The sequence below is a fragment of the Diceros bicornis genome, chromosome 5 (genome assembly GCF_020826845.1).
Source record: "Diceros bicornis minor isolate mBicDic1 chromosome 5, mDicBic1.mat.cur, whole genome shotgun sequence".
Taxonomy (NCBI): domain Eukaryota; kingdom Metazoa; phylum Chordata; class Mammalia; order Perissodactyla; family Rhinocerotidae; genus Diceros; species Diceros bicornis.
The window spans coordinates 79,945,024-79,972,782 of record NC_080744.1 but is presented as its reverse complement, the minus strand read 5'-3'; the positions used below and the strand labels follow the sequence as shown (position 1 = coordinate 79,972,782).

Below are 27,759 nucleotides of genomic sequence, written 5' to 3'. Positions count from 1 at the left end.
ATAACTCAAAGTGTAAAATAAATATTCATAAGTCTATACTGATATAAATAAATGATGGGATAAATAAAGAAATGAAGAAGAAGAAAATCTTCCTTACAGAAGAATTCCAAATAGTAAGTGTAGATACTCCCCACTCCAGGAGGTGGAGCTTAAGTGTAAGCTTGAATGTAGACTGACTTAATGACTTGATTCCAAACAATAGACTCTGGAAAGGGAAAAACAGTAACTCTACAGTGGGGAAACCCAGCAAACATTATTTTAACCAAGTGATTGAGGTTAAGATCACCGGTGATAAGTCATATTGATACCATGCACACCCTTGATATGATGAGCCACTCTCAAAAGGTTATATACAGTATGATTCCATGTATATGACATTCTGGGGAAGGCAGAACTACAGAGATGGAAACTGTATACACACATACACACAAAGTCAACTTTACTGTGTGATAAGAAAATTATTTTTTCAAAAGAAGTTGTTGGTTTGCAGTGATGAAATTGCCTTTTTTCCTGTGCTTTCCTGGCCAATACCTCATCCTCAAGACACAGACCCAACATCAGCTCTTTATGAAGTCATCCCCCTCCGCCTCTGGGAGAGTGGGCAGTTTGGATCATGTTTTCATGGTACTTTATTCATATCTCTAATCTTACGCTTACTTACCTTCCTTCCCCCACTAGACCATGTCCTGAGAAAATTCAAGTTGCTCTCCAACTAGATTATAAGCAGGTAAACAAACATATGCCGAGTACATTGCCCATATACTAGACATACACTGATGTTTGTTTTTGTATTGCTAATGCTCAAACAACAAATCATTAGGATATTAGTACTACATCATTTGTCACATTCAATCACTCACCTAACATAGGTAAGATTAAATCTAATAGGTAATTGGAAGTCCAGCTGAATTGTAGCACATTGATGATATCTGCCAATAGCATCCTTGATTTTTATATCAATCTGTAAATTAAATGATGTTTGCTTAGAGAGAGTTTTTATTTTTCTTTTAAATTTTATTCTTTTTGAAGGATTTGGTCTACTTACTTTAGGGCCATAAAATGCTCCATCTCCTGGGTTCATTTTCCATGGTTTTCCAAATTCCATCAAGCTATTCTGCAGTTGCTATTTTTTTTTTTAAAGAAGAGAACATTTAAAATTTCTACTTATTGTACATCTTATCTTTTTTGTCATATAGTTGAAAAAAGTAAGTTATTATAAATCTTAATTACATTCTATTTTAGTTCAACATATATTTATTGAGTATCTTTTACATTCAATATACTGAGCAAGGATGTTAAGATGTTACATCTTAAAGATGATTAAGATGTTACTTGTTCTCAGGAAACACACACATTTTAATCGGGGGAAAAAAAGATAATTGACTAAATTGTTCCAGTGAATTCCAGGTAAGCATTAGAGAGGGATGCTTTTGGCACTCCTGCCAATGCAAGCCCCCTCTGCCCTACACACTTCCCTATAGGTGGGGCCTCCACACATTAAAAGGCGTGGAAGCTTTGATCTTGCTCCCTCATCCACTCTGTGTTTAGCTGGGTAAGAAGATCAGGGGGCAGGCCTTGCCACTTCTCTCTTGCTTTTCCTCTACCTCTGTACATGTATCTGGAGGGTGGGGGTGTCCCTGATGATTTACAGGGGTGTGGGAAGAGGAGGCCCTCTTTGGTCTTCAGACTAAGCCACATAAATTCTTTCCAGTTAGCTAGTAGTGAAGAGGCTCAGCAGGGAAGGTGATGGGGTATACATATAAGTATTAATAAAAGGGTTCTTTGAGTCTTCTGGCTATTTCCTGTGAACACAGCTTCTTTGGGAAGCAATGGGCACTCCTAAGTCCCTGCCCAGAATACTGGCAAAACATCACCCAAACTCCTGTCGTCATCCCAATATATTGGTGCCCACGACAGGGACTGACATTTGGGAGTGAAGTGCCTGACGGGGAAGTCAAAGCAGCAGTGGTCTTCTGGGGCCAAAGCCAGAGATATCAAGAAAGCTGACTCCTGGGGTTTTGGCAGGCTTTTCCAGGGTCACAGTCAGAGTGGGTCAGGAGCTGGTCTTGGCTGAGACCTCAGGGGGCTCCCTCCTGGGCCTAATCCTACTGAAGCAGCTTCCCTTCTACTTAGGACCAGAGAAGGCCACCACCACAGAGCACTTCACAAGCTGGGAGGCCACCCTCCCCCTTCCTCTGTTTCTGAAAGGAGAAGAGACACTGGTATATGTTCACAGAGAAATGAGACTCTGATACAGCAGGTAACTAAGTGATGGAAAGAATCTGGGGGGGCTCCCAGGGAATTAAAAAGCCAAACAAAGGCCAGGTTTTGAGGAAGAGCATAAAGCAAGGGGTCACTGTGCCTCACTGGGCCTCTGAGGACACAGGGATACGAAGGCCCAAAAGGAGAGGCCAAGGCTAATAAAGCTTTTGGTTTATGTGAGGTACAGGAGAAAGCACGTCTGAGGGGAGCTTGAGCCGCTGCACTTCACAGGACATGTCCCTGGACACGGGTGTGGGCTGCCGGCCACTCTGAAGGAGAAATCAAGATCTCCTTTTCTCCCCTGCTGTCTGTCTGCCCTCCTTCCCCAGGTAAACCAAGTCTCTGGCTCCCAATAGCACTGGAGGTCTACACTGTGGTATGTGCTGGGCTCTGGACACACTGATTTGCTTGGAATTGTGTGAGTGTGGGGTTGTAGTGTTCTTAGGGATCTTAATGACTCATGGCAACTCTGGAAAAGTGGGGCGCAGGAGAGATTTGGAGTGAGCTTAATCCAGCTCCAAGGAGCTGATGGCTTCACGTCGGTGCCTGTGGTAGAGGCCAGACCAGAGGTGCTGAAGAAGGAGCCAGAGGACTTCTTTAAAAACCCATGCAACTGGTTATTGGCGACCAGCACTGAAAGAGTATAAACGAAAATCTGATAATAAATTTAAAGTGTGAAACAGTGCAAGGTATTATTATTATCATTGTTTCACAGAAAACTGGATAACTACATTCTGCAATTAGCCTATTCATCCCAGAACCTCCAATTTAAAATTTCTACTGCAAAGCATTGCATCCTCATGCAAGATAACTGCAGTCCCTCAGGGGTTTTCCATATTCCCAGAAATGAAGGGCAAGCACTTGGTTTCCCCCTACCTTCTCAGCTTCATCCCAGAGCTCAATCTCTCCTAGGAAGTTTTCAGGTCTTGTTGACAAATTTAATTGAAAGGAGAAGCCAAATGTTGAGTAAACGGATTGCAAAAACTGCAGACACCCCTTTATTTCTTCTTCAATCTGAAATTAGAGCAAATGAAATATTTTAAACAGAACACTAAATTAAACCCATTTATGGCATTTTTTAAAATAAAAAAAAATTCTTCATGTTAGATATAAATAAAGCATGTTTTTACTATAGAGTACAGTCAATGACACTGTTTTGGTTGTTCATCCATTCCTTACTGGAGTATTCACAGAATGCGCACCACATGCCAGGCATGTGCAGGCTGCCATAGGCTCCCGTACAGTGCAGGGCGTGGACCAAGAAGCAGGCAAGGGTACCTCACCGTGAGCAGTGCCGCACAGAAGGGGGAGGGCAGCTGTCCAGAGGAAGTAATAGCCAAGCTGCAGCCAGAGGATAAGTAAGTGTTCTCCACAGAGAGGTAGGGCAGGAGCTCTCCGAGCAGAGGAAATACCAAGGGTGAAGGCCCAGAGGACAGAGGGGCAGGCTAAGGCAGGGAGCCACAGGGAGCTGCCGTGGGACCGAGCTGCATATTACAGGGAAGAGGGGCACAGAGGGGAGGGTGGTAAGTGATCAGGCTAGAGGCAGGCAGAGGCCAGAGAAAATTAAGTGCTTTCAAAGCCAGGGTAACGTCTGCACTTTTTAGCCTCAGGGCAATGGAAAACCAATGAAGATTTTTTAGCAGGGGGCTAACCATCCAATTTGTTCTTTTGAAGTGTGGGAAATGGTTTGGCAAGACTAGAAGAGAGGCCCATTAGGAAGCTGATGGGGTCATTCAGGAGTGAGATGACGGTGGCTTGAACCAGTGAGCAGCAGCTGGAATGCAGGGAATTTGAGGCATCTGCAAGATACTATCCTTTCATTCATTAAGGGAGAGTAATTGTCTATGTACCAAGCACTGTGCTAGATGCTGGGAATTCAGGAATGAATAATATATTTAGGGAAAGTGATGAATAGGGCTTGTGACAAACTAGACATGAGGAGTGAAAAGTAAGGACACCTGGGGTCCTGGCCTGTGCAGCAGAGAGGACGTTGGTGCATCCCCAATGGAGGAGGAAGTGGTGTGGGGGGCAGAAAAGGAGTCGGTTTTGGACTTGGCAAATGTGAGGGTGCTTGTGATGGCCAAGCAGCCATGTCCCCCAGACCCTATAGGACTGAGGTCTGGAGCTCAAGAGGGAGGGCTGAGATGCAACTGAGATTGGGGGCTGAGCCCAAAGAGTAACTGAAGCCAGAGAGAGTGCAGAGAGAAGAGCAGAGCTGGGGGCCGGGAGGCTGAGAGAGGGCACCTCTGAGAGAGGAAAAGGACACCACATTTAAATGCAAACCGGTTGGGGCCAGCAAAAAGAGAGACTTTTAGGAGAGAGAGCAGACAAGCAAGGACCTGTGGTCTGTCACCATGGATTAGTTCGAATTTTTTAGAATTTTTATCAGTGGAATCATGCAGCACATTCTCTTTCTCTGTCTGGCTTTTTTCACTCAGTATAATTATTTCGAGATACATCCATGCTGTTGTATGTATCAACAGATCACTCCTTCTTACTGCTGAGTAGTTTGCCATTGTATGGATATACTACAGTTCCTTTATACATTCGCCTATTATTGGTCATTACAGTTGTTTCTATATTTTGACTATTTCAAATAAAGCTGCTATGAACATTTGTGTACAAGTCTTTGTATGGACATGTGCTTTCTTTTTCTCTTGGGAAAAAAAAAGAGTAAGATGGCCGGGTGGTAGGTGTGTGTCTAACTTTCTAAGAAACTGCCAAACTGTTTTTCAAAGTGATTGTACCATTTTACATTCCTGCAACCAGTGTATGAGGTTTCCAGTTCCTCCACATTCTCAACATCTGTTACAGTCAGACTTTTTAATTTTAACCATTCTATCAGGTGTAGAATGGTAGTTCATTATGGTTTTAATTTTCATTTCCTTAATGACTGATGATCTTGAACACCTTATTCATGTGCTTATTTGCCATCTGTATATCTTCAATGTTCAAATATTTTTGCCATTTTTTAAAGTTAAACTTTTTATTTTGAGATTCACATAATATGGTGATTCCTCGTACCGTCTACTCGGTTTCCCCCAATGGTACCATCGTACAAAACCACAGTACATTATCACAACCAGGATACCGACCAAGAGACAGGATAATTCCATCACCACAAGGATATCTCATGTGGCCATTTTATAGCCACACCCACTTCCCTCTCATCCTCACCCTTCCTGGAAACCACTAATCTGTTCTCCATTTCTATGTTTTTGTCATTTCAAGAATGGAATGAAATGGAATCAATATAATATGTAAACTTTTGGAGTTGACTTTTTTCATGCAGGGTAATTCTCTGAAGATTCAACCAAGTTGTTTTCAGTATCAATAGTTTGCTCCTTTTTATTACTGAGTGGTATTGCATGATACAGATGTACCACAGTTTAACAATTCACCCTTGGAAGGACACCTGGGTTGTTTGCAGGTTTTGGCTATTAGTCATAAAGCTGCTATGAACATTCATGTATATATTTTTATGTGAACATAATTTTTCATATCTCTGGGATAAATGTCCAGGAGTGCAACTGCTGGGTCATATAGCAGTTGCATGTATAGTTTAATAAACTGCCAAATTGTTTTCCAGTGTGGCTGTACCATTTTACATTCCCAACAGCAATGATGAGTGATAACAGTTTCTCCACATACTTGCCAGCATTTGGTGTTGTCACTATTTTTTATTTTAGCCATTCTGCTAGGTATGCAGTGATATCTCATTGTAATTTTAATTTGTACTTCTCTAATAGATAATGATATTAAATCTTTTTATATGCTTATTTGCCATCTATATACCACCTTTGGAAAATGTCTGCCTATGTCTTTTGTCTATTTTCTAACTATACTTTTTATTATTATTGAGTTTTGAGAATTCTTTATATGTTCTAGATACTAGTTCTTTGTCAGATATATAGTTTGCAAATATTTTCTTCCAGTCTGTAGCTTGTCTTTCATCGTTTTAATAGAGTCTTTCAAAGAGAAAAAGTTTTAAGTTTGATAAAGTCCAATTTATCAATTTTTCCTTTTAGGATTGTGCTTTTGATGTCAAGTCTAAGAACTCTTTGTCTAGCCTTAGACCCTAAACATTGTCTTGCATGTTGTTTTTTAAAGTTTTACATTTTATATTTAAGTCCACTGTATTAGTCTCAGTTCTCCAGAGAAACAGAACCTGTATACATGTGTGTGTAAAGAGATTTATTATAAGGAGTTGGCTGACGTGTTGATGGAGGCTAAATCCTAAGATCTGCCATCAGCAAGCAGGAGAACCAGGAGAGCTGATGACGTAAGTTTCAGCCCAAGTCCATAGGCACGAGAAGACTGATGTTCCAGCTCAAAGACAGGCAGAGAGAGAGAATTCTCCCTTACTCAGCCTTTTTGTTCTATTCAGGCCTTCAATGGGTTGGATGAAGCCCATCCACATTAGGGAGGGCAATCTGCTTTATTCAGTTTATGGATTCAAATGTTAATCTCACAGAAATTATAAAATTATCAATTATAAATTAATCTCATAGAAACACCCTTATAGACACACCCAGAATAATGTTTAACCAATTATCCGGGCACTCCGTGGTCTACTCAAATTGACACATAAAATTAACCACCATATCCATCATCCATTTTTAGTTAATTTTTATATAGGTGTGAAGTGTAGGTTGAAATCCTTTTTTTTTTTTTGCCTGTGGATTTCCCATTGCTCCAGCACCATTTATTGAAAAGTTATCTTTCCTCCACTGAATTGGTTTTGCACCTTCGTCAAAAATAACTTTGCTATATTGTGTGAGCCTATTTCTGGATTCTCCCTTCTGTTCCACTGATCTATGTGTTTAGTCCTCTGCCAATATCACACAGTCTTGATTACTGTAAGTCTTGAAATCAAGTAGACTTACTTCTCCCACTTGATTCTTCTTTTTCACCAAACTATTCTAGAGTCTTTGCCTTCCCACGTAAATTTTGGAATAATCTTGTGTACATCTACCAAAAAAATTTTGCTGGGATTTTGATAGGAATTGCATTAAACCTCTATATCAATTTGGGGAGAACTGACATCTTTACTACATAGAGTATTCCAATCTGTGAACACAGTATGTCTCTCTATTTATTTAGATCTACTTTGATTTCTTTCATCAGCATTTTGAAGCTTTTAGCATACAAGGCTTTGGCGTATTTTGTTAGATTTCCCCCTAAATGTTTCTTTCTTTTTTTGAGTGATTACAAATGACATTGTATTTTTAATTTGAGCATTCACATGTTTATTGCTAGTATAGGGAAATACAGCCAATTTTTGCACACAGACCTTGTGTCCTGAGACCTTGCCAAACTCGCTTATTAGTTCTAGGAGGTTTATTTCTTGGGATTTTCTTTGTAGACAATCATGTCATTTTAAATAGCAATAGTTTAATCCCTCTTTTCCAATCTGTATGCCTTTTATTTCCTTTTCTTGCCTTATTGCACTGGTTAGAACTTCCAGTACTATGTTGAATAAGAGGGATGGGAGCAGACACCCTTGCCTTGTTCCTGATTTAGGGGGAAAGCATTCAGTAGTTCACCATTAAGTACAATGTTAGCTGTGGATCTTTTGTAGACACTCTTTTTCAAGTTGAGGAAGTTCACCTCTATACCTAGTATTCTGAGTGTTTTTATCATGAATGAGTGTTGAATTTTGTCAAATTATTTTTCTTGCATCGACTGATATCATCATGTGATTTTTCTTCTTTAGCCCGTTAATACGGTGGATTGCACTGACAGATTTTTGAATATTGAATTAGCCTTACATTCCTAAAGGCTAAACTCCAATTGCTAATGATGTATAATTCTTTTTATATATTGTTGAATTCTATTTGCTAATATTCTGTTAAGGATTTTTGTGTCTGTATTCCTGTGGCATATTGGTCTGTAGTTTTGTTTTTTTGTACTGCCTTTGTCTAGTTTTGGTACCAGGTAATCCTAGCTTCATAAAATGAACTAGGAAGTGTTCCCTCCTCTTCTGTTTTCAGAATAGACTATATAGAATTGGTGTTAATTCTTTAAATGTTTGATAGAATTCTCCAGTGAAACCATCTGAACCTGGAGATTTCTTTTTGGGGAGTTTTTAAACTACAATTCAATTTCCTTTATAGTGACAGGGCTCTTCGAATGATCTATTTCCTATTGGGCTCTTTATGGTAGTCTGTGCTTTTCAAGGAATTAGTCCATTTCGTCTAAGTTGTTAAATTAACGTGTGTAGAGTTGTTTATCATATTCCCTTATTATGATTTTGATGTTTTCAGGATCTGTAGTGATATCCCCTACTGAATCCTGGTATTGGTAATTTGTGTCTTCTCAATATTTTTCTTTGTCAGTCTTGACAGATGTTTGTAAATTTTGTTAATCTTTTCAAAGAACCAGTTTTTTGTCTCAATTTTTCCTATTGTTTTTGTTTTCAATTTCATTGATTTCTGCTCTAATCTTTATTATTCTTTTTCTTTTTTGATTTTCTTTTCTTTTTCTTCTCCCCAAAGCCTCAGTGCATGGTTGTATATCCTAGTTGTAAGTCCTTCTAGTTCTTCTATGTGAGCTACCACCACAGCATGGCAACTGACAGATGGGTGGTGTGGTTCCATGACCAGTAAACAAACCTGGAGCATGAGAACTGCCAAACTTTAACCATTAGGCCATCAGGGATGGCTCTGCTCTAATCTTTATTGTTTCCTTCCTTTTTATTGTTTAGGGTTTATTTTGCCCTTCTGTTTTCTAGATCTTGAGGTGGGAGCCTAGATTATTGTTTTGAGACTTTTCCTCTTTTATAATATTTACATTTAGTGCTATATATTTTACCTTTTAGTACTGCTTTTGCTCTGCAGCATAAATTTTGATATTTTGTATTTTCATTTTCACTCTGGTCAATGTATTTTTTTCCATTTCTCTTGAGATTTCCTCTTGAATCCATAGATTATTTAGAAGTGTGTTTTCAGTTTCCAAGTGTTTGGATACTTTGCTGTTATCTTTATTTTATTTATTTCTACTTTAATTCCACTGTGATCAGAGAAAACACTTTGTATGACTTCAATTTTTTAAAATTTGGTTAAGGTTTGTCTTATAGCCCAGGATATAGTCCATCTTGGTATATACGTTTGGTGGGCACTTGAACAGAATGTGTATTATGCTATTGTTGGGTGGAGTGTTTTATAAATAACAATGAGATTCTGTTGATTCTGTCTATTTCTCCTTTCAGTTCTATAATTGTGGATTTGTCTATTTCTCCTTTCAGTTCTAGCCTCAAATATTTTTCAGCTCTGTTGTATGGTTTTTACACATTTAGCATTGCTATGTCTTCATGGTGGATTAACCCTTTTATCATTATGTAATAATGTCCCTCTCTGTCTTTGGTAATTTTCTCTGCAGTCTACTTTATCTGATATTAATATAGCTGCTCTTGCTTTCTTTTGATTAATGTTTGCATAACATATCTTTTTCCATCCCTTTACTTTCAACCTGCCTATAATGCTATATCTGAAGTATGTTTCTTGTAGACAGCACATAGTTGGGACATATGTTTTAATCACTCTGCCAATCGCTATGTTTTAACTGGTTTATTTAGACCATTTACATTTACTATAATATGTTAGGACTTAAGTTTGCCTTTTTTGTTGTATTGTTTCCTTCTTGTACTCTCTTGTTATTCATATCTCTGGTTTTTTTCCCTGCTTTTCTATGGGTTAATTTGACATTTTTTAGAATTCCTTTTTATCTTTTTTTTTTTTTTTTTTACTATATCTCTGTGTATAGCTTTTTTTTAGTGGTTTCTCTAGGTATTACGTAACTTATCACAGTTCACTGATGTCATCATTTTACCTGTACAAGTGAAGTGTATGAAACTACCTCCCTTTACTCTCCCCCATTTATAGTATAATTTTCTTAAATATTTCCTCTATATATGTTTAGAACCACATCAGACAGTGATATAATTGATTCCACCACTAAATATAATTCAGAAAACTCAAAAGGAAAAGGAAAATGTATTATATTTACCCATGTTTTACTTTTACAATTGTTCTTTCTTCCTTCCTAATGTTTTAAGACTCCTTCTTTTATCATTTCCTTTCTGTTTAAAGGCATTCCTATAGCCATTCTTTTAAGGTAGGTCTAAGGTCTTGATTCCTCCTTCATTCCTGAAGGATATTTTTTCTGGATATTAAATTCTGGGTCGGCAGTTCTTTCAGCATTTGAAAAATGTTGTGCCACTTCCTTCTGGCCTCCATAGTTTTTGATGAAAAATCTGCTGTCATTCAAAAATTTTTTTTCTTAAAGGTAATGCAGCATTTCTCTCTGTTCGCTTTCAAATTTTTTTGTCTTTAGTTTTCAGAAGTTCGGCTATGATATGCCTTGGTGTGGATTTCTTTGGGTTTATCCTGTTTGGAGTTTTCTCAGCTTCTTGAATCTGCAGGTTTATGTCTTTTGCCCAATTTGGCAAGTTTTCAGCTGTTAAGTCTTTGAGTACTTTTTCACCTCCACCCTTATTTTCCTCCTCTTCCAGAACCCTGGTGACATGAATATTAGATATTTTTTTATACTCCCAGTGGTCTCTGAGATTCTTTCTTTCAGTTCTTTCTTCTTTCAGTCTCTTTTCTCTCTGTTTTTCAGATTGGGTCATTTCTATCATTGCCTTCAAGTTCACTGATTCTTTTCTCTGTCTCATTCTGAGACATGAATTCTGCTCATGAATCCATCCACTGAGTATTTTATTTCAGTTATTATATTTTTCAGTTTTTAAATTTCCATTTGGTTCTTCTTATATCTTCTATTTCTTTCCTGAGATTTCTATTTCTTTGCTGAGGTTATTTTTTCATTTGTTTCAAGTGTGTTTGTAATCAAAAAAACCACATTTTTATGATGCCTCCTTTAAAATCTTAGTCAAATAATTCTAATATCCCTGTCATCTCCACATTAGTGTTCCTAGATTGTCCTTTTTCATTCAAGTTGAGATTTTCCCAGTTCTTGGCAGGATAAGTGATTTTTGATTTCTGAAATCTGGGCATATTGGGTATTATGCTATAAGACTTTGGATTTTATTTAAACCTTCCATTTTAACTATCTTCCACTGACTCTGCTCCAATAGAGAGGGGAAAATACTGCCTGGTTACTACAAGGTGGGAGTTGATGCCTAGGTTTCCCACTGGGGACCCCTGAGGGAGGCAAGCATTCCTCATCACTTCTGGGTGTCAGTGAGAGTTCTGGCTCCCCACTAGGATTCTTCTGATAATGCCTTGGCTGGAAGAGGTAGGAGTATCTTGTTACTGTTCCTCACACAGCCTTTACTGACCACTTAGGGTGCATGGCCTCATTACTGTGGGGTGGTGGTAAAAGTCTTGTCTCTCCACTAGACCTCCTCTGACACTACTCAACCAGGGAGTGGGAGAGGCACCTTGTGACTGCCAGGTGAGAGTGGAAATCCAGCTTCCCACATGGTCTCCACTGACACTATGGGCTAGGGGTGAGGGTGGGGGTCCTTGTTAATACTTAGCAGGAATGTGCAGAATTGGTATCACTGCTTTTTTAAATGTTTGGTAGAATTTGCCAGTGATTCTATCTGGGCCTGGAGTTTCTTTGTGGGAAGGTTGTTAACTACCAATTCAATTTCTTTAATAGACATAGGGCAACTCAGGTTATCTGTTCCTTCTTAAACAAAGTTTGGTAGTTTGTGTCTTTCAATGAATTTGTCCATTTCATCTAAGTTGTCAGATTTACTGGCATAAGTTGTTTACAATGTTACCTTATTATCCTTTTAATATGTACAGAATCTGTAGTAATGTCACTTCTCTCATTCCAAATATTTTTAATTCATATCTTCTCTTTTTTCTCTGATCAGTCTGACTAAAGGTTTATGACTTTTATCAATATTCTCAGAGAACCAGCCTTTGGTTTTTACCAATATTTTGTGTTGATTTTCTTTTTTCTATTTCATTGATTTCTGCTCTGTTATTATTTTCCTTTCTTCTGCTTACTTGTGATGTAATTTGCTCTTCTTTTTCTAGTGTATTAAGTGGAAGTTCAGGTTATTGATTTGAAACCATTCTTCTTTTCCAATGTAGGCATTTAGTGCTATAAATGTCCTACTATGTGCCATTTTAATGGCGTCCCAGAAATTTTGATGTGTTGTGTTTCCTTTTCATTTGGTATATAATATTTTCTAATTTCCCTTTTGATTTCTTCTTTGACACATGGGCTATTTAGAAGTGTGTTATTTAACTTTCCAAAAATTTGGGGATTTTCCAGATAGCTCTTTGTTATTGATTTCTACTTTAATTCCATCATGGCCAGAGAACATAGTTTGTATGAATTGAATCTCTTTAAATTTATTGAGACTCATTTTATGGCCCAGAATTTGGTCTATCTTGGTAAATGTTCTGTGTGCACTTTCAAAGAATGTGTACTCTGCTGTTATTGGTTGGAGTGTTGTATAAATGTCTACTAGGTCAAATAGTTTGATAGTGGCCCTTTGCATGACAATTTAATTTGAATTAACATGAAAACTTGAAAAAGTAAACTCTAACTTCTAGGAATACTGAAAAACAAAAACATCCAAAATTCTACCAAATCTCTTAAAATATTCCACTTAACATATTTAAATTAATAAAATTGGAGGAAGCTTAAAAGAAAAAATAATAAATTTCATGTGAAGAGATTACTGACCTATGACCCAAATTAGAGAATCACAAAATGTTAGAGTTGAGTGAGACCCCAGAGACTAGACCAAACATCTTATTTCACAGTAACTCTGAAAGACTAAGAGATGTACCCAAGGCAACACACTGAATTTGTGCCGACCATGCTTCACCCTGTATCATTTACCTGCTCCACTGTGCAGAAGATGTGAGCATCATCCTGCTGGAAGCGTCTAACTCGAGTCAAGCCACTTAAAGTTCCTGACAGTTCATTTCTATGAAGAACTCCAAAATCAGCAAATCTAATAGGCATTTCCCTCCAAGATCGCGGACGATGGGCAAACATTAGACTAGAAAAGATGCAGTAACACACAACTTTTACTTAGCGTAAAAAAGATTAAGCAATTATATAAATATTAGTAAACTTCAACCAAGTCCCAAGATTTGTAAACACCTTATTCTGGTTCTTAGATCACCAGTTTAAAAAAAATTTCTTCACCTATCAATCATTGAACCTTGAATTTACATCACTGCAGTGATCTGAGAAATAATCCTGTTTATTATCTCTTCCAGAAATGCTGTTCCCCATTCTCATTCACCAAGTGAATTTCCACTTACCATTTATAATTCATTTGAAAGGCTACCTCTTAAGTGAAGCTCTCCTGGACACTTCCCTAGGCAGGACTAGTCAGTCTTTCCTTAAATCCAAGAATACCTGGAACATGCCTCTATTTTGACACTGGTCTTACTTGTTTTATAACTGACTACCTACATAATCTGTTCTTGCCCCACTCTGCTCACGACCTCCCTGAGGAAATGGACTGTGTCATAATCACCTCTGTATTTCTAGCACCAAGCACTATAAGCACTCAACTAATGTTCTCTGTTGAATGAAAGATCTCTCTTCTGCAGAAAGCACTCCTGGCTCCCATAACCCATCACCACTCAGCCACTGTGGTCCTGCTTCCTTATTCTGAGGCATGAAAATACAAAATTACATTCTCTACTTTCATTCAGCCTTTCTTATCATTATAGTCGAAATCACAGGCTAGAGCCTCAAAAGATACCTAATGGGAAACTGAGTTAAGAAGTTAACACAAGTGTTTTAGAGAATGCAAAGCACTAGGTTAGCCTCCACCTTCTGTTTAAAAAGAGAGGTGATAGAATATTTACATATCAGTTTTCATAAAATTAAAAGTAAATATATATATTTTACATGCTGTCATCATGAAGTTGAACTTCTTTTAGTCTTTTTTTTTTTTTTGTGAGGGAGATCAGCCCTGAGCTAACATCCATGCTAATCCTCCTCTTTTTTGCTGAGGAAGATCGGCTCTGAGCTAACATCTGTTGCCAATCCTCCTCCTTTTTTTTTTTTTTTTTTTCTTCCCCAAAGCCCCAGTAGATAGTTGTATGTCATAGTTGCACATCCTTCTAGGTGCTGTATGTGGGACGCGGCCTCAGGATGGCCAGAGAAGCAGTGCGTCGGTGCGCGCCCGGGATCCGAACCCGGGCCGCCAGCAGCGGAGCGCGCGCACTTAACCGCTAAGCCACCTGGCCGGCGCAAACTTCTTTCAGTCTTTACCAAAAAGGGCAAAGAGCTTTCTTCAATGTTCAGAGGTTTGTTTTAGTAATTACCTTCTAAGGTCAATTTACTTGAAATTACGTATGTTGATGATACAAAACTACAATAGCTGGGATATTTTTTGTGCAGAACTGTGTCTGTTCACTTCTAGTTGTAAAATCTGCTTATCTTACAAGGCTAAATTTGCATACCATGCAACTTTATGATCATTACATTCTTTCACAGAATCTAAGACAGCACTGATTCTAAGATGTGCCATTATTTATGTACCGCTAAGAAAGAAAATAACCCATAAATTAAATTATGACATAGTGCTAGCCTGCCACCAATTATAAGATGCATCCCAATTTCAGGGATGTTGATGTATGGGGGGAAGAGGTATCTTGGAATCAATGAAATCTGGTAACCCTTTCATTATGATTTCACTGGTCTTGTCATAATCAACCCAAATAGTATATAAGAACTAAATGTTCTGCAAATATATATATCTGAAGTGTATTACTATTAGGAAGACAAATATTATAATAATTTATAAAGTTGATATCATAATATTATCCTCTGAGAAGTACAAAATTCTAAATGGTTTCCAGCAAACATACCACACCTGCCAAATACCAAACATATTTTCAAAAGTACACTCATTCTCTAGAATGAAATAGCTTGGTAGAGATGATTAATAACCACCACTCCTCAGATTAAAGGAATCACTTAAATCCAAAAAGCAAAATAATATTAAAAGCTAATTGTCATGAAGTATGCTATGAGCTCTTATGCAAAGATCTGTTTCACTTTTAATACTCACCAGTGCCCTGGGCAATTCATGGGTTTAAGGGCAAAAGCGTCCTTTTCAATATCAAAGGTAAACATGTTCTCACTGTAATGCTGCCAATGGCCCGAGGCTTCCCAGAGTTTACTGTTGTACATATTGGGAGAGAGCACTTCCGTGAAGTTACGTTGGTGGTATTCCTCCTTCAAGATAAATGCATTTAAAGTAAAAATATGCTATGACAGATCACAATTCCATGCAAAGCAACACTGTGAACAAACATTTTTCTAACTCGAGATTATGTCATATTAATTTGTGGTTAATGTGCTAGTTCTGGATCATAAAAGAATGATTAATGTATGCTCAGTAAAATTTTCACACTAGATACATTTATTTTATACTATACAATAGTATACAGTATATAATGTTTTAATTCTTTGAAAATTAGTTATTGAAATACTATATATTAAACTTTCTATAACTACAAACTCTAAAATCCTTCTACATTCTAGATAAACAGCAGGTTTTTTCTATTGCTTAAAAGGTAGAGTAATTTTATAACTCAATAAGCCTGAAGGCCATGTTGCATGTTAATTTACAGTTTTGATCTATTTAGTTTTAAATAGAAATAAAGTTGGGAATTTTAATTTACAACACCTAGTGGTTGATATCCATTAAGTCATGAGCTGGCTTCTCTCCCTCCCTACCTATTAACAGCTTCCCTGGTTCAATCACTGGGAACAGGAAAAAAGAGTCTTGATTTCAAGCAAAGTTCTTATTTTATTTAAACTTTGTTGTTGTCATTTCTCCTTCAAGAGATTAATTTGGTGATCTTTGTTGGCTGTTCCTTAGATTTTCAATATTTGTTAATCACTTAATGGACATCTGGCACAAATCTAGACTACCATATTTTAGCTAAATAAAAAAAATTTTTTTACAATTAAAAATATATAAAATATAATATTTTAAAATTACTAACAACAATAGTTTTGTATCACCAACAGGGATACCATTTGTTCCTGTTCAGCAGAGCATCTTTTCAGTCCAACTGTGGATAGCCTGGGTCTCAGCCATCTACTAAGCTGCTTTACCTATCCTTTGTTTTTACTAAATTGGAAAATTCTAACAAAATTATAGGTCATTACAAATGGTGGTAATTATTCAGTGGCTAAGTCAGATGGCTTCATATATCTTGATTAAACAAAGTCCCAGAAATTAAAGGACTTTTGTGAGTTTGTTTGTTTATTTGTTCTTACTAGAGACTACTTTTAAAGCTTAGCTCAGGAGATAGTGATCAATGGATTTTTAATCCACTCTGGATACAATTGTGTTAGGAATTTATATTTTTGTTGAGGTGTTTGGAAATGATTTTAAACTGTGCCCTGTGAGGGGAAATGTCATTATGTCTACAACTTAGCTTGTGTGGTTTAGCAAAAAACTACTACTACATTTATATATAAAATATGTACATATATATAATATGTATACTGCCTTATCTTTATATATTATAATATACATATGTAATATATATATACTATTTTGTGTCTCTTATACCTACACACATGAAAGACAGAGAGAAAGCAAACTGGCAAAATCTCAGTTGATGAATCTAGATGGAGGATACATGGATGTTCACTATACTGCATTTTAACTTTTCTGTAGATTTGAACTTTTCAAAAGAAAAAGTTGGGGAAAAATATGTCTGATGACATCTCATCAATTTCTTTCTCTAAAGAGTAAAGAAAATCAGGTTCTGGGAAGAGTAAAGTCATGGTGATTGAACAGTCCACAGCTCAGTCTGATCTCCTGAAGAAATCCTGAAAGCTTATTCTGAAGATTAAAAATCATATTTCATCCCTGAAATAATAGTTTCAGGCTACTGAAAGTAGTGAATCTCTACCTGCGTCTGGTGACCTAGTCACCTAAAAACACCTAAATAGCACCTGAACATCAGAGAAACGCTTTTAAGTAATTTTTCATTATAAAAACTCTAGCAATTCCACTTAAACAGCTCCTTTCCCAAACCACACTAAAATAACAAAATTTTTATAACAGCATAAATCTACAAGGTCAAAGAGAAAAGGAAAGGAAATGAAGGCTACATACTTGAGAACCTGGAAAGTAGATGCTCAATTGCCTCAGCAGACCTGGGAAAGCTAAAACTAAATGGGAGAATCCCAGAAGCAAGACTACTTTAGCTGGATATAGATTTCTAGGCTTCACATTTTTAAGGCATTGTTCCTGTCTTCTGTTACTATGTGTATGGCTTTTCCTCTCTGGAAACTTTTAGGGTTTTTCCTTTATCCCTAAAGCTTTGGAATCTCTCAGTAATGTGCCTTGGTGCCCAAGGAAAGAATTGGGGGAGATTGTGTTGCTGTTATACAGTAGAGTAAGGAGAACTATGTCTGGAGTCAGTGAGGAGCCTTAGGTATTTCCACATGCAACAATGATGATCATTGGGGAATCCTAGCAACCCAATAAAGACAGGATCACTAAGAACTTGGATCTTGTGGGAAGAAGATTTGGGTCATCCACCATTATGGGTTGAATTGTGTCCCCCTAAAAAGATATGTTGACGTCCTAACCCCTAAGACCTCAGAATACGGCCTTATTTGGAAATAGGGTCTTTCCAGATAATCTAGTTAAGATGAAGTAATTAGGGTGAGCCCTAATCCAATATGACTGGTGTCCTTACGAAAAGGGGAAATCTGGATGAGACAGACACATGTAGAGGGAAGACGAATTGAAGACACACAGGGAGAACACTATGTGAAGACAGAGGCCGGAGTGATGCATCAACAAGCCAAGGAACACCAGCAATGACTGACAAACCACCACCAGCTAGGAAGGAGCAAGGAAAGATTCTCCCATAGGTTTCAGAGGGAGCATAGCTCTGCCAACACCTTAATTTCACATCTGGCCTCCAGAACTGTGAGGCAATCCATTTCTGTTGTTTTAAACCACTCAGTGACGGTGCCTTGTTAGGCATCCTATGAAACCAATATACCCACCAGGTAAAACATTCTGTCCATCTGAGGTGCTGGCAGGACAAGGGGAAAATGAAATGGGTGGTGAAAGAAGGAACCTCTGATTTATCAACTTAGGCCTTGTTTCCATCTACAGAGGCTGAGGCGGGAAGCATTACATTTAATTACTTCTTTTCACTGCATACTTTCATGAAGAGCACTGATGGTGGCTAACGTCACAATTTAGAGTTTAGGTGAAAGTGAACTGACATCAACACATGATGATACATTGGCTGATGGGACTTCGTATAAGGAAACAAATGTCTTCATCCAAACAAAGGACAAAAATGGACGCTGAGTAGCAAAAGGGATGGGCCATGCTAGTTATTCTCCATTTGCCACCTCTGTCCCACCCCATACTGATCCATTTTCCTCCCTTCTATGACCTGCTCTGTGTCCCCAAAGGCTGACTTCCATGGACTCCCTCACCAGGCTTACTTGCTTTCTGACTTCTGTTTGGGTTTGACCAATAGGAGGTTCCAAAAGGATTCAGAGGGTGAGAAGAGAGAGATGTCAGGGTATTTATTCCTCCCTTCCCCACTCCTTCCTTGCCTTGGGAGGATCACTGGCTGTGATCTCCAGTTATAGCTTCTGTTGAGTGGCCGCTCTTTCATGGCTTCAAGCTGGCTCTAGGTTTGGTAACACTATTCTTCTCACCTCTTCAGGCCTTGGGGGGTGGGGGGGTAAGGGAATCCTGCTGTTGGTAATCCCTGGGTGCTCTACCATCCCTTGTTAGTTACCTCAGCTGGACCCACACCTCTGTAAATATTTCCTTCACTAGACTCTCTTCAGTTAAACCCTTTGAGTGCACCCGTCAGGACTCTCTCTGCACAGGAGCTAAATGCTTCAATATCTCACATGTCTGCAAAGACAAGTTTGGTTTGGAAATCCACTGAATCCAAGGTTGTGGGAACAGGAAGCAAAAATTCTCCAAGTGGGTTATTAGTATAAAAACAAGAGGAGTCACTGCCTTCTCCACTCCATAGTTCCAGACGTGTATGAATGGATCAGGCAGATTCCAGGGAACTCAAAAGGTGTGACCGAAGAAAGTTTTACAAAAGGAATGCTCATACGTTGCTGGTGGGAATGCAAAATAACAGTCCCTTTGGAAAACAGTTTGGCAATTGCTTTTACAGATAAACATAAATTTACCATATGACCCTGAAATCACACTCCTATGTATTTAGCCAAGTAAAATGAAAAGCTATATTCATACAAAAACTTGTACATAAATGTTTATAGCAGCTTTATTTGTAATTTCCTAAAACTGGAAACAACTCAAATGTCCCTCAGCTGGGGAAATGGATGAACAATCTGTGTTATGTCCATATAATGGGACACTGCTCAGCAATAAAAAGAGCGAACCATTGATACATTCCACTTACACGGATATCAAGGGTGTTATGCCGAGGAAAATAAACTAGTCTCAAAGGCTATATACACTTATGATTCTATTCACCAAATATGCCAAAATTTTAGGAATGGAGAACAAATCAGTGGTTACCTAGGATTAAGGGGGAGAGGGTTTGACTCTAAAGGGGGGTAGCATGAGGGAAGTTTTTGGGATAATGAAATTGTTCTATATCTTAATTGTCGTGGTGATAACACAGTTCTGCACATTTGTTGAAAAAGTGTGAATTTCGCTGTATGAAATTTTAGAATAAAAAATTTTTCAAGGGGGAAAGAAAAACAGAGCAAGAACCAGTTTACAGACATATTCCAGAACACAGGGGAAAAGAATTTCAAGGAGAGTAACCAAAAGATGTCTATACTTATTCACTATTAGTTTTTCATATAGTCGGCAACAAATGTACATCCAAAAGTTCACTCACCTTAACTTAAATATAAGTGGAGGTCATCTCACTCCAGAGTCAAAAACTCAGAAACTGTGGAATTTCCCTCTCAGTGGGGACAACATGCCTGCCTGTATGACCTTCCACAGAAAGGCAGCAGTTCTGTTTCTGAGAAAAATGGTCCTATACAGTAGACGGCTTCTCCAGAGGCCACTGTGCTCAGTACCACACATCCCTTCCACTCCAGCCACAACTGACTGGATTAGGACCTGGCATCAAGCCAAAGGCTGTTGACACTGGACGGGCCAATGGCCCTTGGGGTGGCCTGGCATGACTGAGAATCTGCCCCACATGTACACCCTCTACTGGCTGGTGATTAACAGAACTGACTGGATCTTCTGAGGAGCAGGACTGTGAGGCACAGAAAAAAAGACACAGGTAGTCAGACTGAACAAAAAAATAAGACCCAACAATATTCTTTTTTTCAAGAAACACACTTTCAATATAGAAATAGAGATAGGCAGGAAACAAAAAGGCAGAAAGAGATATATCAGGCAAACCCTAACATAAGAAAGCTGTTTTGTCTATGTTGATATCCAAGTAGACTTTTAAAAAATTAGCTTTATTACAAAGGTCAAATACTGTGTGATTCCACTTATATGAGATACCTAGAATAGTCAAATTCATAGAGACAAAGGAGAATGGCAGTTACCAGAGGCTGGAGGAGGCAGGAATGGGGACTTAATGTTTATTGGGTACAGAGATTCATTTTGGGACACTGAAAAGGTTCTGGAGAGTTTCAGTTCTGCAAGATGAAAGGCATGCTGGAGATGGATGGTGGTGATGATAGCACAACAATATGAACGTACTTAATGCAACTAAATTGTATGGCTAAAATGGTAAATTTTATGTTATATATATTTTACCACAAAAAATAGCTTATTTGAGGTATAATCTGTATGCAATAAAATTCACCGATTTTAAGTGTACAATTCAATAACTTTTGACAGATGTATACAGTCATGTAACCTCTACCACAATCAAGACATAGAATATTCCTATCACGCCAAAAAGTTCCCTCCTGACTTTTTGTAGTCAATCCCCTCCCCACCCCCAGGACACCTGATCATCTTTCTATCACTATAGTTCTCCCATGTCTAAAATTTCACATAAGAGAATCATACTATTTGTAGTCTCTGACTGACTTCTTTGGCTTAGCATAATGCTTTTGAGATTCATCCTTCTTGTTGTATCAGTACTTCACTCCTTTTTATTGCTAAGTAGTATTCCATTGCGTGGACATACCACATGATGTTTATCCTTTCACAAGTTGATGAGCATTTGGGTTGTTTCTAGTTTTGTGCTATTATAAATAAAGCTCCTATGAACATTCAAATACATGTCTCTGTATGGACATATGTTTTTATTTCTATTGTAAATAATTACAAGTGGAACTGATGGGTCACATGGTAAGTATATGTTTAATTTTTAAGAAACTGCCAGACCATTTTACAAACTAACTATGCCATTTTGCATTCCCACCAGCAACAAAAGTTACAATTGCTCTGTATTCTTACCAACCTCTGATATTTTCAGTGTTTTTTTTATAGCGAGGTGGGGGGACATTCTTGTGGGTGTGTAATTGTACCTCACTGCAGCTTTAGTCTTTGATAACTGAAAATGTTGAGCATCTTTTTATGTGTTTTCCTGGCATTTACATTAAAAAAATCAAATATCTAGGGATAAACCTGATGAAAGATGTGTAAGACCTCTAAAATATAAACTACAAAATATTGCTGAGGGAAAATAAAGATCTAAATGAATTGATAAAATCTCCAAGTTCATGGATGGGAAAACTCAATATTATTAACGTATCAATTGTTAAGGTGTTAATCTATAGATTGAATGTAATTCCAACCAAAATATCAGCAGTGTTTTTTTTTCAGGAAATTGACAATCTTGTTGTAAAATTTATACAGAAATACAAATAATCTAGAATAGCTAAAATAATCCTGAAGAAGAATAATAAAATTAAAGAACTTAACTACTGATATTAAGACAAAGTATAGTTACAGTAAGTTACAGTAGTCAAAGCAGTGTGGTATTGATGCAAAGACAGACAACAAAGGGACCAAAACAACAGAATAAATGCCCAGAAAAAAAAAATATATATATTCATATATATTCGATTATTTGGTTTAGGACAAAGATTCTACTACAATAATAAATGGTACTGAAGCTATTGGATAACATTTGAATAAAAATGAACCTTGACCCCTTCTGCAGAACCTAAAAATGAATTCAAGGTAAACCATAGACTTAAGTATGCAAGTGAACACAATCAAGCTTCTAGAACAGAACAAAGAACAGTTTCATGACTCTGAAGTGGGCGAAGATTTCTTAAACAGGACGTGAAAAGCGCTAACCAGAAGAGAAAAAATAATAAACCGTACTTCATTAAATGTAAGAACTATTGGTCAAAAGATATTATTAAGAAAGTGAGCCAATAAGCCAGAGACTGAAAGAATATACTCACAATACATATATTTTAAAAAGACTCAGATTCAGAATATAGAAAATACTTCTATGAATCAATAATAAAAAGACAAACAACCTGATTTTAAAATGTGCAAATTATACACAGGAACTTCACAAAAGAGAACATGCAAGTGGCCAATAAGCATATGAAAAGATTCTCAACATCACTATTCATCAGGGAAACATAAAATAATACCATTATACCTACCAGAATGACAGACTGATAATACCAAGTGCTGATGAGGATGTAGAGCAACTGGAATGCTCGTACATTTTTAGAAGGAATATTAAATGGTTGACCACTTAAAAACTGTTCAGCATTTTCTTAAAAAGTTAGTCATTACTACTCTATGACCTAGCAATTCCACTCCTAGGTGTATACCCAAGAGAAGTGAGTACTTGTGTGCACCAAAAGACATATACAAGAACATTCACAGCAGCTTCATATGCAAGAACTCCAAACGGGAAACAACCTAAATGTACACCTACAGGAGAATATATGAACAGATTGTACCATATACATAAAATGGAATACCTCAAACCAATAGGAAAAGAAACTACTATACAGACAACTTGTATGAATCTCAGACGTTATATTGAACAAAAGAAGCCAGAAACACAATAGCAGATACTATATGATTCCATTTATACGAAGTTTAAGACCAGGCACAATTAATCTATGCTAACAGAAATCTCAGGTTCGAGGAGGGGAGGTGGGTACTGATTGGCAAGAGACCCAGGAGGACATTATGAGAGGATGGAAGTGTTCTATGTCTTGATTTGAGTGGTAGTTGTGTAGATATACACATACGTGAAAATTCATTGAGCTATATATTTCAGATTTGTGCATGTTAATTAGTGTAACTGATACTTCAATCAACAACTCCGGCATCAGCCTCCACCTGAATGCAGTTGTATAATGGACCCAATGCAAGAATCACCCTGATGAGCCTAACACTTGGAACCACGAAAGATAATAATGAAAAAATGGCAGTTTTAAGCTACTAAGTTTGGAACGCTTGGTTATGCTGCAATAGACAACCAGAACAGAATTTGCAACTGGACGTGGGTGCTGCTATAATGATAACCTAAAACGTGTAGCTTTGGCTTTGCGGCCAGGTGGTGGGCAGAAGCTATAAGGGCCTCAAAGAGACTGCCTGTGAAGACTTGGAGGACAGTGAGGAAAACATTATTGGAGGTTGAAGAAAAAAGAACCCTTGTTATGTGGTACCAGAGATTTGGTAACACGTCACCCGAAGTAACATGGAAACAGAGAGAGTACCCAAGGAATTCATGGATTTAGCTGGAAAGATGTCCAGGCAGAATGCAGAAAGGGACAACTGACTTCTAGCTGCCTATGCTAAAATACAAGAAAAGAGACATAAACTAAAGAGAGTACTATTAAATTTTTGAGCCAAATTTAGAGGAAATATATAAGTGCCAGGACCTACTGGGTTCAAAAACAAAACTTTCTCATCCTCAGATTCTCCCAGCAAAAGGCTCACAAGATAAGAATGACTTCAGGACAAAAATAAAATCCAGGTTACAACCGGTAGAGCATGGCCCTAGGGTCAAGATCTTAAGGTTGTGGCTGTCTGCTCTTTGTGAAGACCTCAGAAGGATCTGAGTACCTAGCAGGGCTTCTAAGAGTCTAGAGTGTGCTTTGTAGACTCTCTCAGTGAAACATTAAGGCTTCTATATTTTTAAGTATTATCTCAGAGCAGCCTCACAGGCAGCCCTAGGTAGGGAAGGATCTGTCTCAGAAAGAGATGTTAAGTGTGGCTTTTATCTAAGTGTTGATTATAAATGTAAGTAAAAGACCCCACAAAGTAGTTAAAGGAATTGTACTAGCTTAGACTGAAAGAGAGAGAGACAGCACAAAATGAAATGAGGTCTTTGGACCCCCAACCTTCAACAGAAGGAATCAGGTTGAGAACACCGAGAAAGCTACTCAGAGGTTCACATGGACCATTTCTTAAGGAAAAGGAAGGATGACCTAGAACCAGAGCCCAGAGAGAACAAAACTGAGGCCTAATCAATGTGCATTTTTTGACCCTGGAGCAGGGAGAACTGGTAGGTATCAAGATTTCTATAGATCAATGACTACTAGTGCCTCCCACTCACGCCCACCCCCTTTTCAAATGGGGGTACCTCTTGCATCCTATTCCTCTTCATCATTTTATAATGTGGGGGGAGGGAAGAGTGGGGTGGCCCACAGATAACTTGTCTCTTTAGTTCACAGAAGAACTGTACTTGATGATCTGTACCTAAGGGATTGCACTTGAGGAGCCTCATCTGCACCTAGACCTGATTCAGATGACATATTACTAGATTCTGAGCCCATGTAATAATCAGATGAGACTTGGAATAGTTTTTACTCAGTAGTAGAATACATTCAAAGGGAAGAATTGACTCTCCTCCAGTCTTTTGGGGCTGAAGAGATGAAGACCCACGAGACTGTCAACTGGAAACTCAGAGGGCCATGCCCTAGACACAGGGATGAATCCCAGGTAGACTGTGTCTTATCAAAGTGGAAGCCCAACCCTAACTCAGCTCAGTCTCTGACCGGATTGAGTGATCAGTCTTCAATCCTGGCAGAGAGTAAATGCTCTAGTGGGAGATAAAGCTAATGAAAACGCTGGGCCATTTTACTGTGAAAAAATTTTTAAATGTAAAATGGAATTGAATAAGAATAAAATATTTTTGGGGCCAGCCCCGTGGCTTAGTGGTTATGTGTGCGCGCTCCGCTACTGGCGGCCCGGGTTTGGATCCCAGGCGCGCACCGATGCACCGCTTCTCCAGCCACGCTGAGGCGGCGTCCCACATACAGCAACTAGAAGGATGTGCAACTATGACATACAACTATCTAGTGGGGCTTTGAGGAGAAAAAGGGAAAAAAAGGAGGAGGATTGGCAATAGATGTTAGCTCAGAGCAGGTCTTCCTCAGCAAAAAGAGGAGGATGGGCATGGATGTTAGCTCAGGGCTGATGTTCCTCAAAAAAAAAAAAAAAAAAAGAATAAAATGTTTTTAAAATTAACTTACTCGTATGAAATCCATAAGTGTATTATAAATGAAGGCTCCTCTGGGAAGAAAAAAACAGCTTCCAGGACTCAGATCATGGAAAAAGAAAAGCTCTTGTTCCTAGATTAAAACAATAATTGCATTTCAAATTTCACTGTTGTTGCTTAATATTTACTGTAAACATATTTTCATAGGTACACATATTATCATATGCTAGGGATAAAACATATATTCAGTTATCATTTCCATCTTCTAATAATTGACATTCCAAAGTCCCTCAACACTTACATTTAACTATACGTAATAGCACATACAAAATTACAATTCATATTTACGGTTGCCTAGCTTTGAACTTAGCTTTTATTTTTTACCTTTTATTTACTGCTAATTTCTTACTTGGCACCTTGGAATATTGATCTCATGGGGAGACAACATGGCAAAACCATCAGAAAAGTTCACTGCTAAATGTGGGCATTAAGTGATGATGATCATCATCATGGCTATGACACAGTGAGAGCCCGCCCATGCCGGCCACCATCATCCAGAGTCTATTCTTGCATCAGCCCTGCAAGGCTACCCAGCAAGAGACAAGGACACGTGGTTCCATAAGTGAATGCCCATCATATAACACAGCTCATAAGTGGCAGGATTGAGATTAAAACCCAGGTCTACCTGCTTTCAAGTCTCATTCTTTCTTTCTGCTCTGCTTCCCAAATGAAAAGTATATTATCAAGTATGCACAAGTTCTTAAAAAGTTCTTTTTATACCATGATAAAAATAAGAGAAGGGTGCAATTTTTAAAATCTAATAAAAGATACAGGAAGGAAAGAGGTTAGAAGACATATGGGTTATTAGCATGAAAGAACCCAACAGCAAACTACAAGTGCCAGCAAAATTGAAGATAGGAGAAGAGAAGAAGAAGAAATATTATTTTTAAAACAATTTAGTTTTATGAGATGTAATCATAAGCCAAGAAAGGAATGTTCTCATCTCAGCAGTGCTTAGGATGTGCGGCATACCTTCCCGATTTTCCTGTGATCTCGGTTCTTGGCTTCCTCTTGGAACTTTTCCCAGGTTTTCATCATCTTGTTGTCAGGAAAGGATATTCCATAGATCCTCTGCAATGTTTCCATTTCAGGATTGCCCTCCCAATATGTTGAGGAATTCTAAACATCAAACAAGATTTTGGTCAACATATCAAACATTTAGTTATAAATAAAACTGCTCTGAAATATGTACACAAATTTCCACTATAATATCAACATAGCTTATTTACAGACGATTTTTTATAGCGCTAGAAAAAATCTTAAATTAATTCTAACTAAATTTTTCCAGCCCAAATTATACCATTAATAAGTAAATTATGTTGAGTTTGTGGTGGATTCTAGGAACAAAAAGTGAGAAAGAAAGAGTGGAAATGAGGGAAGGTTAAACAGCAATTGTGATCACCAAGGAAGGGAGCAGGAGAGGAAGGAGATCTAGGGAAGTGAAGATGGGCCTTGCTGATCCACAGCCAGTGGTTAAGAACAGTGCTGTCATCAACCCTCGTCTCCCCACCTGCGAGAAAACAAGGCCCACACAGGTCAGGACTGAAAAGTCAGTCCCCTGCCTCTTGATTCCCAGAGCAATGTTTTCTCTACTATACCAGTGTATCGCCTTTTGTTTTTTGCTTTTCCTAAGGTTCATTATTCTCACATGCAGATAAATGTTCTTGTTCACATTAGGGCGATTCAAGACAACAATAGTATGCAGAACAATATCTTAAAATATCATATGAAAAAGAAATGAATTATAACATTTACACTAAGGTTAAATGATAAATAATTAAATGCTACATATGTTTTAATTATCAAAATTCTAAAACATCATATTATTCTTAGAAGCCCATAGAAAAATAAAATAAGAATGAAATGTTTTAAAATAGCATGATATTTATATTATAAAAGATATGATTGAAATACCTTCTTATCTAGTTCATCTTAAGTTTGCTATATTAAAAAAAAAATCAATTCTTACCTTGAAAATTTTTATGGCTTTAATTTTTCCAGTGTGTCTTACATGGGGGCCTTTACAAAGGTCAATTAGTGGACCGCACCTATAATGGAATATTTAAAACATGTCCACAAAGAG

General features: G+C 37.8%; 1 protein-coding gene across 2 annotated transcripts in view; it reads right to left on the bottom strand.

Annotated features, from left to right (window-relative positions):
• Positions 1–27,759, bottom strand: part of TARS3 (threonyl-tRNA synthetase 3) — a 62,912-nt gene that overhangs the window by 14,646 nt on the left and 20,507 nt on the right. For both annotated transcript variants that reach the window (XM_058542297.1, XM_058542298.1), the window contains exons 8-15: positions 27,646–27,724; positions 26,649–26,795; positions 25,651–25,749; positions 15,287–15,453; positions 13,090–13,252; positions 3,139–3,276; positions 1,046–1,123; positions 861–961 (exon numbers count right to left, since the gene is read on the bottom strand). In XM_058542297.1, the coding sequence (XP_058398280.1) occupies positions 861–961; positions 1,046–1,123; positions 3,139–3,276; positions 13,090–13,252; positions 15,287–15,453; positions 25,651–25,749; positions 26,649–26,795; positions 27,646–27,724 (972 nt within the window). The remainder of the gene's footprint in view (positions 1–860; positions 962–1,045; positions 1,124–3,138; positions 3,277–13,089; positions 13,253–15,286; positions 15,454–25,650; positions 25,750–26,648; positions 26,796–27,645; positions 27,725–27,759) is intronic.